The sequence below is a fragment of the Colossoma macropomum genome, unplaced genomic scaffold (genome assembly GCF_904425465.1).
Source record: "Colossoma macropomum unplaced genomic scaffold, Colossoma_macropomum, whole genome shotgun sequence".
Lineage (NCBI taxonomy): Eukaryota > Metazoa > Chordata > Actinopteri > Characiformes > Serrasalmidae > Colossoma > Colossoma macropomum.
The window spans coordinates 578,555-592,112 of record NW_023494807.1 but is presented as its reverse complement, the minus strand read 5'-3'; the positions used below and the strand labels follow the sequence as shown (position 1 = coordinate 592,112).

Genomic DNA, 13,558 nt, shown 5'->3' with positions numbered 1-13,558 from the left:
ACCTTAAATGGTGCTGCAGCCACACTGAGGCGCCTTACATGTAGAACAAATTACAGAAAGTATTTAATGAACAGCTAATGAGCAGCACTGCAGAGCAGCTGTTGAAGCATCTCACTGGCTGATCTAATGCAGCGTTCCAAACCACATACTTCTGTACTTCACCTACTGCACTTCTAATGGTATATGTGCTATTTTTACACACTATTTAATGTGCTAGTGTGTGGTTTGGGACAGGGTGCAAGTAAAGCAGCAGGAAATCTCAGCCATTTAGATTTCAGCTTTCATTTGTTATTACTACAGCAACAAATCAAATAAATCTGCGGCAATACACTCAAATAAAGCAGTTTATACACTTTGAAAATTAGAATAAAAAAATGACACCATAACAAAATGTGTTTTACTGCTTTTGCTGGATATGCGTTCATTTAGTGTTGGCTTTGTTAGCAACTCGTAGTGAAATATTTCTTTAATTCTGTATTTTCCCTAAAAGGTTTTGTGAGCTTTTGTTCTATAAAGCAGGAGAAATAAGTCTGTGCAATACGTAAATATATTGTACAATAATTCCTGTGGTGTTAGCTAATCCTGACTGTTAGCCTAGCCAGAGCTACACGCTACTACATACATCCAAGCTAGCATTAGTGCAATTCTTATGTTGGTCATCAAACAAAATTATGAGGAAAATAGTGATTCTGTTTGTGTTATTCAGCTTAAAATGCATTCCAGAGACGATTTTACCCTTTTAGTCAGAGTAAAGAAGCCGAGCTAAGGTATCTACATAGCTAACTTTAGCTGTTAGCTTGTTCTCTTCATTTGACGAATCATTTTTGTCATTCAAGTAATCCTCTTTCTTAATTGTTTTGATGTTTTGAAGACAGATATATGGCTAAAATGAGAGATTTGGCTTCTGAGCAGTAATGTTAGTTTAATAAAACAGCCGACCCCAAAAATCTACTCTGACGCTATTGTAGTTTTGTTGATTTCCTCCCTGAGACTGTGCTGCAGGATGTGACTAACGTTGGTTCACACGTTGGCGGTGGACGGACGACGGAAAACTGGATATTCCATTTTTTTAAATGGAACCGAGATGGAAAATTCTGCCACTGCCGGCAGACCTCAGCAGAAAGCGGAATGTTCTATCAAGAGTTCAGTTTTCCCAACTTTAGCTGTCGACCACAACAGCGAATTAACCTGTATGTTCATGTTTTTGGTAGTCATGTACGCCAAATCTGTGATTATTTCCGATGAACACAGTATTATACAACAAAAAATAAAAATTACAGAGAATCCTCCTGAATTTTCCACAAATTAAATGAATAAAATACACTGCTAAAGCTCTCGTTGATAATCATTCATTTTTGCGGGTAATGCTGTCACCATTCCAACGTTTATGTGGAATTATGCCGCTCGTTCGCTCGATCGGTCGTGTACTGCTAAAAGGCATGGAACGACGTTTTTTCAATGCCAACAGATGTAATGATGGTTACCTTTTTCATTTTGGCCCGATTATCCATTAAAATACTAGTGTTGTGATGAATCACTTATGAAAGGCTGACATGAATGTTTTTATGCAAAAGCTCCCCAATAATATGCAAATAAGCGTCATAGTTTCTCACTGAATACAGAAACTGTCTCCAAATCTCAAAACTGTTAGCAGATTTAAAATGCCAACTGTGTCTTTGGCATCTCTCGGATAGTTGCAGATGTTTGGTAAGTACGCGTATGTGTGAGTGGATGTTTCATCTACGATTCAAAAGCTTTTGAAAATGCCATGAAGTTTTCAACACCATGTTATTACAGCTTTGATGAGAAAAAGTCAAGTTTCTTCTAGTTTCCTGTGACTGGGCACATTATTCACCTGCAGCATTATTAACCGCAGGAGAAATAAGGATACACTCATTTAAGGAAACAATGCATTACTATATATGAATACAAAACTATAATAACACATAAACAATGTTTCATCCTTTGTTAATTCAGAGTCTGATAGGAAGCCGTATATCACTGCCATGCTGTGAGGAGACATTTCACAATTGTGTAAATAACCTGTAAAGTAGTACTGAAAATGACTTCCTGTTAAGTGGCATTCAGGTCTAAAATTAGAGTTCAATGTGTTACTTGTTGTGTTACGCAGTATTTTGTAACACAGCCAAGAATAGGATGTAACAGAATACAAATATTGGGAATATGTATTCAGAATAGAGAAATGAAGTATGTGTATTCAGTCTACATTACATTTTTGAAGGCAGTATTCAGAATACAGCTACATTTTACATTTTCAGGATAAAATCTTCAAAAGAAACACCAACAATAGTTGTTTAACTAATTTAAGATTAGCATATGGCCTGTAGCAGACATGCTTGTTGAATGAACTCTAAAGAGGACCTCAATTTATGGCTTCTTTACATACACCTTATTAGAAGCTCCCACTAAAGCCTGAGTAGACTGATAAATCAACGTGATGATCAGTTATTAATCTCAGTGTTACTGAGCTCTGCTAAAGCCTGAGTAGAATGATAAATCAATGTGATCAGTTATTAATCTCAGCGTTACTGAGCTCTGCTAAAGCCTGAGTAGACTGATAAATCAATGTGGTCAGTTATTAATCTCAGTGTTACTGAGCTCTGCTAAAGCCTGAGTAGACTGATAAATCAATGTGATGATCAGTTATTAATCTGAGTGTTACTGAGCTCTGCTAAAGCCTGAGTAGACTGATAAATCAATGTGATGATCAGTTATTAATCTGAGTGTTACTGAGCTCCGCTAAAGCCTGAGTAAACTGATAAATCAATGTAATGATCAGTTATTAGTCTCAGTGTTACTGAGCTCTGCTAAAGCCTGAGTAGACTGATAAATCAATGTGGTCAGTTATTAATCTCAGCGTTACTGAGCTCGGCTAAAGCCTGAGTAGACTGATAAATCAATGTGATGATCAGTTATTAATCTCAGTGATACTGAGCTCTGCTAAAGCCTGAGTAGACTGATAAATCAATGTGGTCAGTTATTAATCTCAGCGTTACTGAGCTCTGCTGAAGCCTGAGTAGACTGATAAATCAATGTGATGATCAGTTATTAATCTCAGTGATACTGAGCTCTGTTAAGGTCTGAGCAGTAGGCTTAGTACTAGTAATAATCTCAGTTTAGGAGCACCTTATATGATAAGACAGAAAAAAATGTGGAGAGTAGCTTAATGAGCTAGAATGAGCTTAAAATAAAAGCTAATTTTCATGAAACGTATTGACAGAAGAATTACATGAAGAAAACTGCCAACCTGTAACAGTGAGGAACAGTAATTATAAAACAACAAAATTATTTTCTCATGTGCTTCAACATTCCTAATATACCTATCTTCTCAAAACAGTGACCTTTATGGTCAACCTTATACATTTAACCATGTAATATGTCTGTAAGTTGATTGACCTGTAGCAAGTATAAGAGGTATTATTGTTAATTTATGTAAACAGCCATGTAAACTCATGGCTGTTGCATTTCTTAACCCATCCAGTTTAATGAATGATCTAGCGTCCCCTTATTTAGCTGAACAAATATCCTCTATACTCCTGCTTGTTTTCTGAAGTCCTCTGATGCTGGACTCTGCCTTTAACCCCTTTAAAATTCCAGGCTTTATACATACTAAGGCTTATTATGCTAAGCTGTTCTTAGGCTGTAGAAGTGTGTAATAAAACTTTGGGCTTTTAGTGTTGTGGCCCCTACATTATGGAACTCTCTTCCTTTACTTTTAACTGCTCCGCCCTGTCCTTCTGCAGAGTCCACCTCAGAATTTTCCTGTTTTCTCAGTACTTTCATTCTTCTACTTCTCTTATTATTATTTTTATTGTTATTATTATTTTGTGTATGTATTAGGATGATGTAAAGTCTTTGGCCTTGGGAATGTGAAAGTTGCTATAGAAACTGAACTTAATTATTAAGTAATCATGTTTATAACATATGTTGTGAAGGTTACATGACAACCTTATTAGTGCTGTGATGAATCACTCATGAAAGGCTGACATGGGTGTTTAATGCAACTGAAGGCCTATTACATGCAAATGAGCTACAGAAATGCTCACTGCATAGAGAAACTGTCTCAAAGTCCCGAAATTATTAACACATTTAAATGAACAAATCACTCTTTGGCTAATCTAGAGAACATTCAAACAGATGTTTGATATGTATGTGTTGATAAGCAGATGTGTGATAAAACTCTGCATATCTCCTATGTGAGCTTTTGGAAGACGATTGCAAGACTTTTTTTGAGATCTGAGGCAGAGTTTTTATGTTCACTCTCTGTGTGTGTGTGTGTGTGTGTGTATGTGTGTGTATATGTGCATGTTTTGCCACGATGCAAAAGCTTTTGAAAATGTTGTGAAGTTTGCAGTCCATCATGATATCAGTTATTCAAAGATCGAGTCATTTCAAGTTTTCTGTAATTGAACACTGCCTTTTTCACTGTAGTTGAAAGTAATTCATAGTAATGTCACCAAAAGAAAAGTAAAACTTCATCCACAAGTCTGGCTTTTAATTAAACTTCCCCCAAATTTAACTCTAGTTGAACCGAATCTAATAACCCAGGCTTTCCACAGTCCAAAAAAAGGTTAAGGATTGCATTCCAAATCAAATTCTTCATATTAGATTAATCTGGCATTGTTTCACTAGTGATTTTAGTTGCTATAACTGTGTTGGCTAGTTCTTAACAGCTGATTTGTAGATTGTTATCAACACAGCTGTGACTACAGCTGGGTATAATTCAAACATTTTCAATACTGAAACCAGTACCTGGACTTTGGTACCGATTGCTGAATGTTTGAGTGTGGCTTTAACCAGTAATGAGTGTTAGTTGCTAGAAGTGGGAGTATTTACTGACCGCAACAGACTGTGGACTAATCAAACAGCACTGATGTTAATAACATGAATACTACATTTAATTTAGACAGCCAATCGGCATCCTAGATTTTGTACCAGGCATACTTATTGGATCATGGAAGCTGTTAAGACAGACTATTTCATCCTCGAAATTTTGTATTGATTGATATGGAGTTTAATACTTGGTAGTATTGAAGTTTGGTACCATAAAACTATTGAACCCTAGCAGTAACACTGACATCATAGTGGTCATGGTGGTGTGTTTGCTGCTGGTATGTGTTCCAGACACAGTGGTGTCCGCTGGGCTTTTTGCACATGTGTCAATGGTTAAGAGTGGACCACCATCCAAAAATATCCAGCCAAGAGCAGCTCTGTGGTTAGATACTAACAACTGATGAAAGGTGAAAGGATGGCTAGTACAAACTGTGGTATGGTTTCTAACTGTACAAAACCAAGGTGGAGCTACAGGAGATAAAGTGGCCAGCAGGTGTACACAGTGTGTCGAAACTCCATCCTGGGTGTGATACATTTATACAAGCACCATGTCAGTGTCACTGTCTTGCTGAGAGTGGTCCAGCACTCTAATAATATCTGCTCAGTGGTGGACTTGCATTATTGAACGGGTGGATGTGATCAACTGTAGAGCAACAGTTAGGCTACAACTGAGTCAGCCAGTTTTCTGTGAGATTTTAACCCAGATGTAGTGCAGCTTCCGGGGGTTTTGTTTTGTTTTGTTTACAATATGACGAATACCAAGAGGTTGGAAGTACTGCTGAGCAATTTCACCATGAACAGAACTGGACATTCTTCTTTTTGGACCCAAATCAGAATTAGAATCACCTTTTTTTACTTTTATTGGATTATTAAGTGCATATAAATGCACTCAGTGTAAAACAAACTCACTGCTTAGCAGGAGTTTTGACCTATGTATTTGTATCTTCAGGGCAGGAAGTTGTCATGGATCCTGGAGACTGGATTCCTGATGATGTCGCCCAGTGGCTGGATCAGATCGGAATTCACCAGCACCAGCAGTCTCTGGACCTGCTGTATGGTATGAACACACGTAATGCAGTGAACTTACTTTATTCAGATGTGTCCATCATTTCCAACTGAACAAAATATATTGAAGGATGGATTACTGACTGGCCCATTGAGTTCTAACCATCTTGGTCACGCCCCATGGCCTTGGGGGTGGTTTTAAAACCACATGGCTCAAAGTGGCTCAAATACATGGGAGAATATCTGACTGCAGATGTAAATATCAGATGAGCAAATAGACCTTGAGTTTGTTCAAATGACTACATAAACGAAATGAATGAAGAAACTGTATCTATCCTCAGGCCCTGTGAGTTTTTTATGTTATCTTTTATATATAAATGATATATCCAAGTTTTTATGTTATTAAGAACCTGTGAGTTTGTTGTTCTTACTCAAACGGCTGTTTTAGACTATGTGTGATAGTGGTGGTTGTTTCTCCCTTTCCATGCACGTAGGGCAGCTTTTGCTATTGCATTAAGACTCAGTTTGAATTGAAAGAAAAATAAAACGCTGCTGTTGGAAGAAAACCTCGTTTCTCCAGAATGGTAACTTTACTTTTAATGTAAGTCAATGGAACCAGACTTTTTTCCAAGTCAATTTGGTCCATTTCTTTTGGTCCGTTCTTCATGAAATTTACACACAATGTAAAGGGCAACAGGCAATTATAAATGATGTCAAAAACTGAAAAACAAAATTGAAGATACAAGGTTTTTTTCTGACAGCAGCGAAAAGAAACCTTGATTCAAATCCTACAAAGAAAGGACTGTTATGATGTAGACACAGTAAGATATTGCATATTAAGGCTAATTTAGTTATTTCCAGAAACAAAAACTAAGTGTTTCTGAAAGCATACATACACACATCATCTAAACCGCTTATCCTTCTGGGTCGCGGTGGGGTGCTGGAGCCTATCCCAGCTGTCATTGGGCGGAAGGCAGGATACACCCTGGACAGGTCACCAGTCCATCGCAGGGCAGACAGACAGACATACACATTCACACACACCTAGGGGCAATTTAGCATGTCTAATTAGCTTATCTGCATGTTTTTGGACTGTGGGAGGAAACCTATGCAGACACAGGGAGAACAGGCAAACTCCACACAGAAAGTCGCCCGGCCGGGAATCGAACCCAGGCCATTCTCGCTGTGAGGCAACAGCGCTACTCACTGCGCCACCGTGCTGCCTAAATATAAACATGAGATATTTAAAACATACATTATATACATACTATACCACGCATATGTTACAACAACATTTTTTCAACTAAAAATAATATTAAATTTTGAGTATTGTTCCACTCTTTACCTTTATTACAGCTTCCATTCTTTTCAGGAAACCCACTTTGAGTTGTTTAAGAAATCTGCAGCCACACTTTCAAGGTTTAGCCTTAGACGTTGGTCATATTTTCTGCTTTTCATGATCCAAGTAGTCTCAGATCTCCATTTTCTGTGTTCCAGTCAATTTTGGGTCTATTTACTTTTCTCAGTGAGGCTTCTTAACAGCTACACATCCTTTTAGACCCATAGCGCTGAGTTGTCATCTCTAACTGGAAGGATGGACCTGTGGATGTTTTCAGATCCAAAGAAATTTGAATTCTCCTCTCTCTCAAAGATAAAAGCTTAAAGTGCTGTTTATCTGATGGGGACAGTTTTGGTGGTCTACAGGTCTTGGTTGTCCTATTTTTTTTTCAATTTTTGAAGTCCAGTTTTGGAAACTCCTGTTTTTTCACTTACTTCCTTTTGACTTTCCTCTTCCTAAGGTGGACTATCTAACATCTAATCTCAGAAATATCGCCTTTAGTCATGTTAGATGCTCATGAGAAAAAAATGTGAAGGCAGCTGAGGTGAGTTGGGGGAGCTGTTAGTGTGAATGTTAGAGCCTCTATGAAGGGAAACATAATATCAGTGACTCCTTTAGGAAGCTTTTGTTGGAAGGAAGCAGCTGTAACTGGTTGGTTTTAAGATTCGAAGGATGGAAGATTTAGAGTGGACAAATGAAATACTGATGGATTTGATATTGTACTTAGTGTTGCAGGCATTTGTATAATTTTCTATCAAATGTATGTTTTTTTCTGACACTGAAAAATGATCTCTGACTTTTGCACAGTACCGTAGATTTTATTCGTGCAATGTCCACATTTACATCAATTAAATTCAATGCATCACACGCATTTATGCCCACGCAAAGAAAGAGACTTCAAAGAAAAAGGCCCCCTTGATGAGCAAACCCCACACAGCCTCCGTCAGATGAGTAAATCTCGTCTGAGTCTGAGGACATTCAGTAATGAATGTTTCTCGTAAAGTCATTTCACGAAGGTTAATTATGTTTTAAAAGTGCTGCTGGTTGAAATGAATTCCTGTTTCTTTTAGATTTGGTATAGTTTGAGCACAATGCAGGGAAAAGATCTTATTTGGGTTTCCATGGTAGCTTAACCAGCGATGTCATTAATTATGTTTTGTTATGAATAGGAAGTCATTTGAATTTTAATTACTTTTTTTATAAATTCCATTATAAAAGTAAGTGTCTCGAAGTAATTACATTGTACCATATTCATATACTATATTGCCAAAAAGATTCGCTCGTCTGCCTTCACATGCATATGAACTTGAGTGACATCCCATTCTTAATCCATAGGGTTTAATATGATGTCGGCCCACCCTTTGCAGCTATAACAGCTTCAACTCTTCTGGGAAGGCTTTCCTCAAGGCTTAGGAGTGTTTATGGGAGTTTTTGACCATTCTTCCAGAAGCGCATTTGTGAGGTCAGACACTGATGTTGGACGAGAAGGCCTGGCTGACAGTCTCCGCTCTAATTCATCCCAAAGGTGTTCTATCGGGTTGAGGTCAGGACTCTATGCAGGCCAGTCAATTTCTTCCACACCAAACTCGCTCATCCATGTCTTTATGGACTTTGCTTTGTGCACTGGTGCGCAGTCATGTTGGAACAGAAAGGGGCCGTCCCCAAACTGTTCCCACAAAGTTGGGAGCATGAAATTGTCCAAAATCTCTTGGTGCTGAAGCATTAAGAGTTCCTTTCACCGGAACTAAGAGGCCGAGCCCAACTCCTGAAAAACAACCCCACACCATAATCCCCCTCCACCAAACTTTACACTCGGCACAATGCAGTCAGACAAGTACCGTTCTCCTGGCAACCGCCAAACCCAGACTTGTCCATTGGATTGCCAGATGGAGAAGCGTGATTGGTCACTCCAGAGAACACGTCTCCACTGCTCTAGAGTCCAGTGGCGGCGCTTTACACCACTGCATTCAACGCTTTGCATTGTGTTTGGTGATGTAAGGCTTGGATGGCTCGGCCATGGAAACCCATTCCATGAAGCTCTCTACGCTGTTCTTGAGCTAATCTGAAGGCCACATGAAGTTTGGGGGTCTGTAGCGACTGGACTTATCTCGGTACCACGCTGGAATTCACTGAGCTCCTGAGAGCGACCCATTTTTTCACAAATGTTTGTAGAAGCAGTCTGCAAGCCTAGGGGCTTGGTTTTATACACCTGTGGCCATGGAAGTGATTGGAACACCTGAATTCAATGGTTTGGATGGGTGAGTGAACACAAGTATAATTACTTGTATTGCTTCTATTATACAAACCCATTTCCAAAATGTGGAGACAGTAGGTAAAATGTGAATACAAACTGATTGTAGTGATTTATAAATCTATGTTTACCTGTATTTAAACTAAAGCAGTACAAAGACAATATATTTAATGTTTTATTTTATTAGCCTTAGAACTTTTTTGGTTAATATACGCTTGGTCTCAAATTGATGCCTGCAACACATTCCAAAAAAGTTAGGACAGGGGCATTTTCAGACTAGGAATGCTGTGAAATGTTTAAAATACAGGGTGATTCAAAAAAGATTTATCTGATTTCAAAGCTCCATATTTTTACCACTGTGAGACGCCTAGGAACCAATCACATACCAATAGAATGAGGGTCATAGAGTTTCTGACTATCACCGGAAGATGGCTCCCTTCAGTCTGCGAGGAGATGCAGCCCCTGAGCAGAAAGCATTCTGCGTTCTCCACTTCAATAAGAGTGAATCAGTCATAACTGTGCAGTGTGATTTTCGTGGGCAGTGAAGCTCCAACAGCTCAGAGCGTTCGTCGTTGGTTCCAAAACACTGGATGATCTCCGAAATCGCACTGAAAGAGCCGTGAGTGCAGCGACACCCGACATGCTCAATTGAGTATGGGGTGAGTTTGACTATGGCGTTGATGTTGTCCGTACAGTTGGAGGAGATTTATATAGAGCACTTGTAAAATTACGTAATAAACTTTATGCTCCTTTAAACCATTTAGAATTTACTGCATTGATCTGTAATGATTTACAAATAAAATAAATCATTTTGAAATCTGATGAATCTTTTTGAATCACCCTGTACTTCTTAAACAGGTGATACACTCATGCTTAGATGTAAAAGGAGCACCCAGGAAAGGCCTACTTCTATATCAACATGGACAAGTCAAGACTCACCACTTTGGAAACAGTTTAAACATAACATTCCTCAGCAAACAATAGCAAGGATATTAGGCATTGCATCCTCTACAGTGCATTACATGATAAAAAAAATTCAGGGAATCCAGTAAAATCTGTGTAAAGGAAAAAGATGAAAACAACAAATAAATGCCTGTAACCTTTAATCCCTCAGACAGCACTGCATTAAAAACCACGTGATCTCCCAGGAAGCTCTGGGAGATTGAGTCCTTGGAAGCAGGCTCAGCAGGAGGCATAACACTAAGACTGTACTTCATAGTGGGTGTTTTTTTGTCATCAACGTCCAGAAACACTGCTGACTTCTCTGGGCTCAAGCTCATCTGAGATGAACTGATACACTCTGGAAACATGTACTGTGGTCTGAGGGACCAACCTTTCAGATTATGGAAATAATGGACGTCGTGTTCTCCAGACGAAGAAGAAAAGGATCATCCAGACTGTTAACAGTGTAAAGTTTAAAAGACTGGGTCTGTCATGGTATGGGAGTGTATTAATGGGTAACCTGCACATCTGTGAAGGCACCATTAATGCTGAAAGATACATCCAAATTTTTGAGCAACAAATGCTGCCTTTTAGATGTTGTCTTTTTCAGGGACACTCATGACTATGTCAAATGACAACACCAGCCAAATTGTGCATATGTTACAACAGCATGGCCACGTATTCTCTAACCCTTTTGGGGTTCTTCTATTGTGTTTTGTTTTTGGGGTCCATTTGAAAGAGGTTCTATATAGAACCATCTATATAGATGGTTCTATATAGAACCGTTCTATATAGAACCATCTACAGCACACTTTCTGTCAATTTGAAGAATGATTTCACCATGCACAGAACCATTTAAGCATGCAAATTGTTCTAATTAGAACCCTAAACAAGCTTAAAAGTTGAAGTTATAGGTCTCTGTTCTCCACTGAAACCACTGAGCTCTCCATAGTGACCACACCCCCTACCCCCCTACCCTGAGACAGCCTACTCTTAAAAATGATGGTTCTTCAGGAGTTCATCAGTAAAAAAATGGTTCTATATAGAAGCATGAAAACTTTGCATGATTAAAATGTTCTTTGCATAGTTAAATGCTTCTTTAGGATGATGGAGAATGTGCTGTAGATGGTTCTATATAGGACCAAAAAGGGTTATTCTCTTGTTACGATGTCAAGCCTGTTACAATAGAAGAACCCTTTTTGGTGCTATATAGAACCATTTTCAAAAAGGTTCTATATAGAACCATGTAAAACACAGTCTCCATCATTCTTTAACAATGCAAAGAACAGTTTAATCATGCAAAGGGTTCTTTGTGTGTTTGTGGTTCTATATAGAACCATTTTCTTCACTAAAGAACCCTTGAAGAAGCGTCTTTTTTAGGTGTGCGTGAGAGTAGTGCTCATTAACATATAAAACCAACACCCAGAACATTAAAATTGAGTTAATGAAAAAAATTATTGACAACATTCTGCTATATTTTTATTACTAATATACGTAAAAGATAGAAATAACATATAGTATTAAAATATGTTTGTTCTCTCAATTAAACATCCTCAGAGGCCAAACTGGGCACCACTGCTCCTACAGTGTCTTTCAGTGAGTGCAGAGTACAATGGTAAATCTAAAAATGGAGTGAAATGAGTGTCTTTTAACACGTTAAAAATAAAGGAGAGAAAAAGGTTTTAGACACAGCATGCTAGTTGTTTTTTCTGGGCTATTTTGTCTCACTGTGCAATTTGGGACGCAGATTAGATCTTCAGAAGCAGGGCTGGACATTGCTCTTTTCTGAGACGTCCAGCTGGACCTAGATGACCGCTGCAAAGCTGGAGGCGGTCAAGTCCAGCAGTGGGGGCTTTTCAGAGAGGACCACGGGGCGTTAGGACCCTGGGGCTGGTTCAGCTGGAGCTGTGGGAACATTCCTGCCATTCCGCGATGAATGGTCGTGATTGTTGTTGGTGGTGGGATTGCTGAGAGGAACTTCTGTGGAGTTTTTGCTCGAAGAAGCAGAAGAAGAAGAAGAAGAAGAAGAAGAAGAAGAAGTACTTTAAAGACTAGCTTGGGTAAAGAAAGCCAAACACTCTCTCTCTCTCTCTCTCTCTCTCTCTCTCTCTCTCTCTCTCTCTCTCTCTCTCTCTCTCTCTCTCTCTCTCTCTCTCTCTCTCTCTCTCTCTCTCTCTCTCTCTGGTCGAGCCATTCTAGCGGATGATGTGATAAAGCTCCGGAGCAGCATGTGGTGCCCAAAACTTGGCTAAAACACTTTAAAACAGGTGTCTGCCCCTTCCTGCGACCCCCAACCTCAGGAACATAAAGTTTACTGTGAGTTCGTTTTCTTATACGATCAAACTTCGTGCTGAGTTTCCCTTTATTTCCATCCTAAGGCTAATAAGTCAGTAATAACGCAGAGTTAGGCTAGCAGAGTTGGACGGTGGCGGATCAGCGCAGGATTTAAGTTCAGTGTAACCTGTAAGTTAAGTTTAGTAGTTAGTCTGTCAGAAGTTTCGTGTTTTTAGGTCAGTGGTTTGTTATGAGACCGCAGTTTGTTGTGTGGTTCTGTATAACGGGTTCTAGTGATTATTATAAGCTAGCTGCCTGAATTCATGCGCAGCTTCTATTTTGGTCGGCTGAGGTGATGGTGTCAGCGTGTGTGAGGAGCTAGGAGTAGTTAGCTTTTTGGGACTGTAGAGCTAATGGACTGTTAGGCTGTTGGCCTATCAGGCAGTTGAACTGTTAGTTTTTAGCCTTTTGGACTGTAAACCTAATGGCCTGTTAGGCTGTTAGCCATTTGGGCTGTTGAACTGTTAATTGTTAGCCTTTTGGACTGTTGGGCTGTTGGAGTGTTAGTAGTTAGCCTTCTGGGACTGTAGAGCTAATGGACTGTTAGGCTGTTGGCCTTATAGGCAGTTGGACTGCTAGTGGGTAGCCTTTTGGACTGTTGGGCTGTTGGAGTGTTAGTAGTTAGCCTTCTGGGACTGTAGAGCTAATGGACTGTTATGCTGTTGGCCTTATAGGCAGTTGGACTGCTAGTGGTTAGCCTTTTGGACTGTTGGGCTGTTAGAGTCTTAGTAGTTAGCCTTCTGGGACTGTAGAGCTAATGGACTGTTATGCTGTTGGCCTTATAGGCAGTTGGACTGCTAGTGGTTAACCTTTTGGACTGTTGGGCTGTTGGA

The 13,558-nt window shown here is 39.3% G+C and overlaps 1 protein-coding gene across 4 annotated transcripts in view; it reads left to right on the top strand.

The window, feature by feature from the left end:
* Positions 1-13,558, top strand: part of amotl1 (angiomotin like 1) — a 47,192-nt gene that overhangs the window by 1,325 nt on the left and 32,309 nt on the right. For 2 of the 4 annotated variants that reach the window (XM_036556202.1, XM_036556199.1), the window contains exon 1: positions 12,318-12,451. In XM_036556202.1, the coding sequence (XP_036412095.1) occupies positions 12,328-12,451 (124 nt within the window). In that variant the 5' untranslated portion in view covers positions 12,318-12,327. Of the gene's footprint in view, positions 1-5,803; positions 5,912-12,317; positions 12,452-12,495; positions 12,708-13,558 lie in introns of those variants that run through there. The other 2 variants (XM_036556200.1, XM_036556201.1) reach the window with 2 other exon arrangements.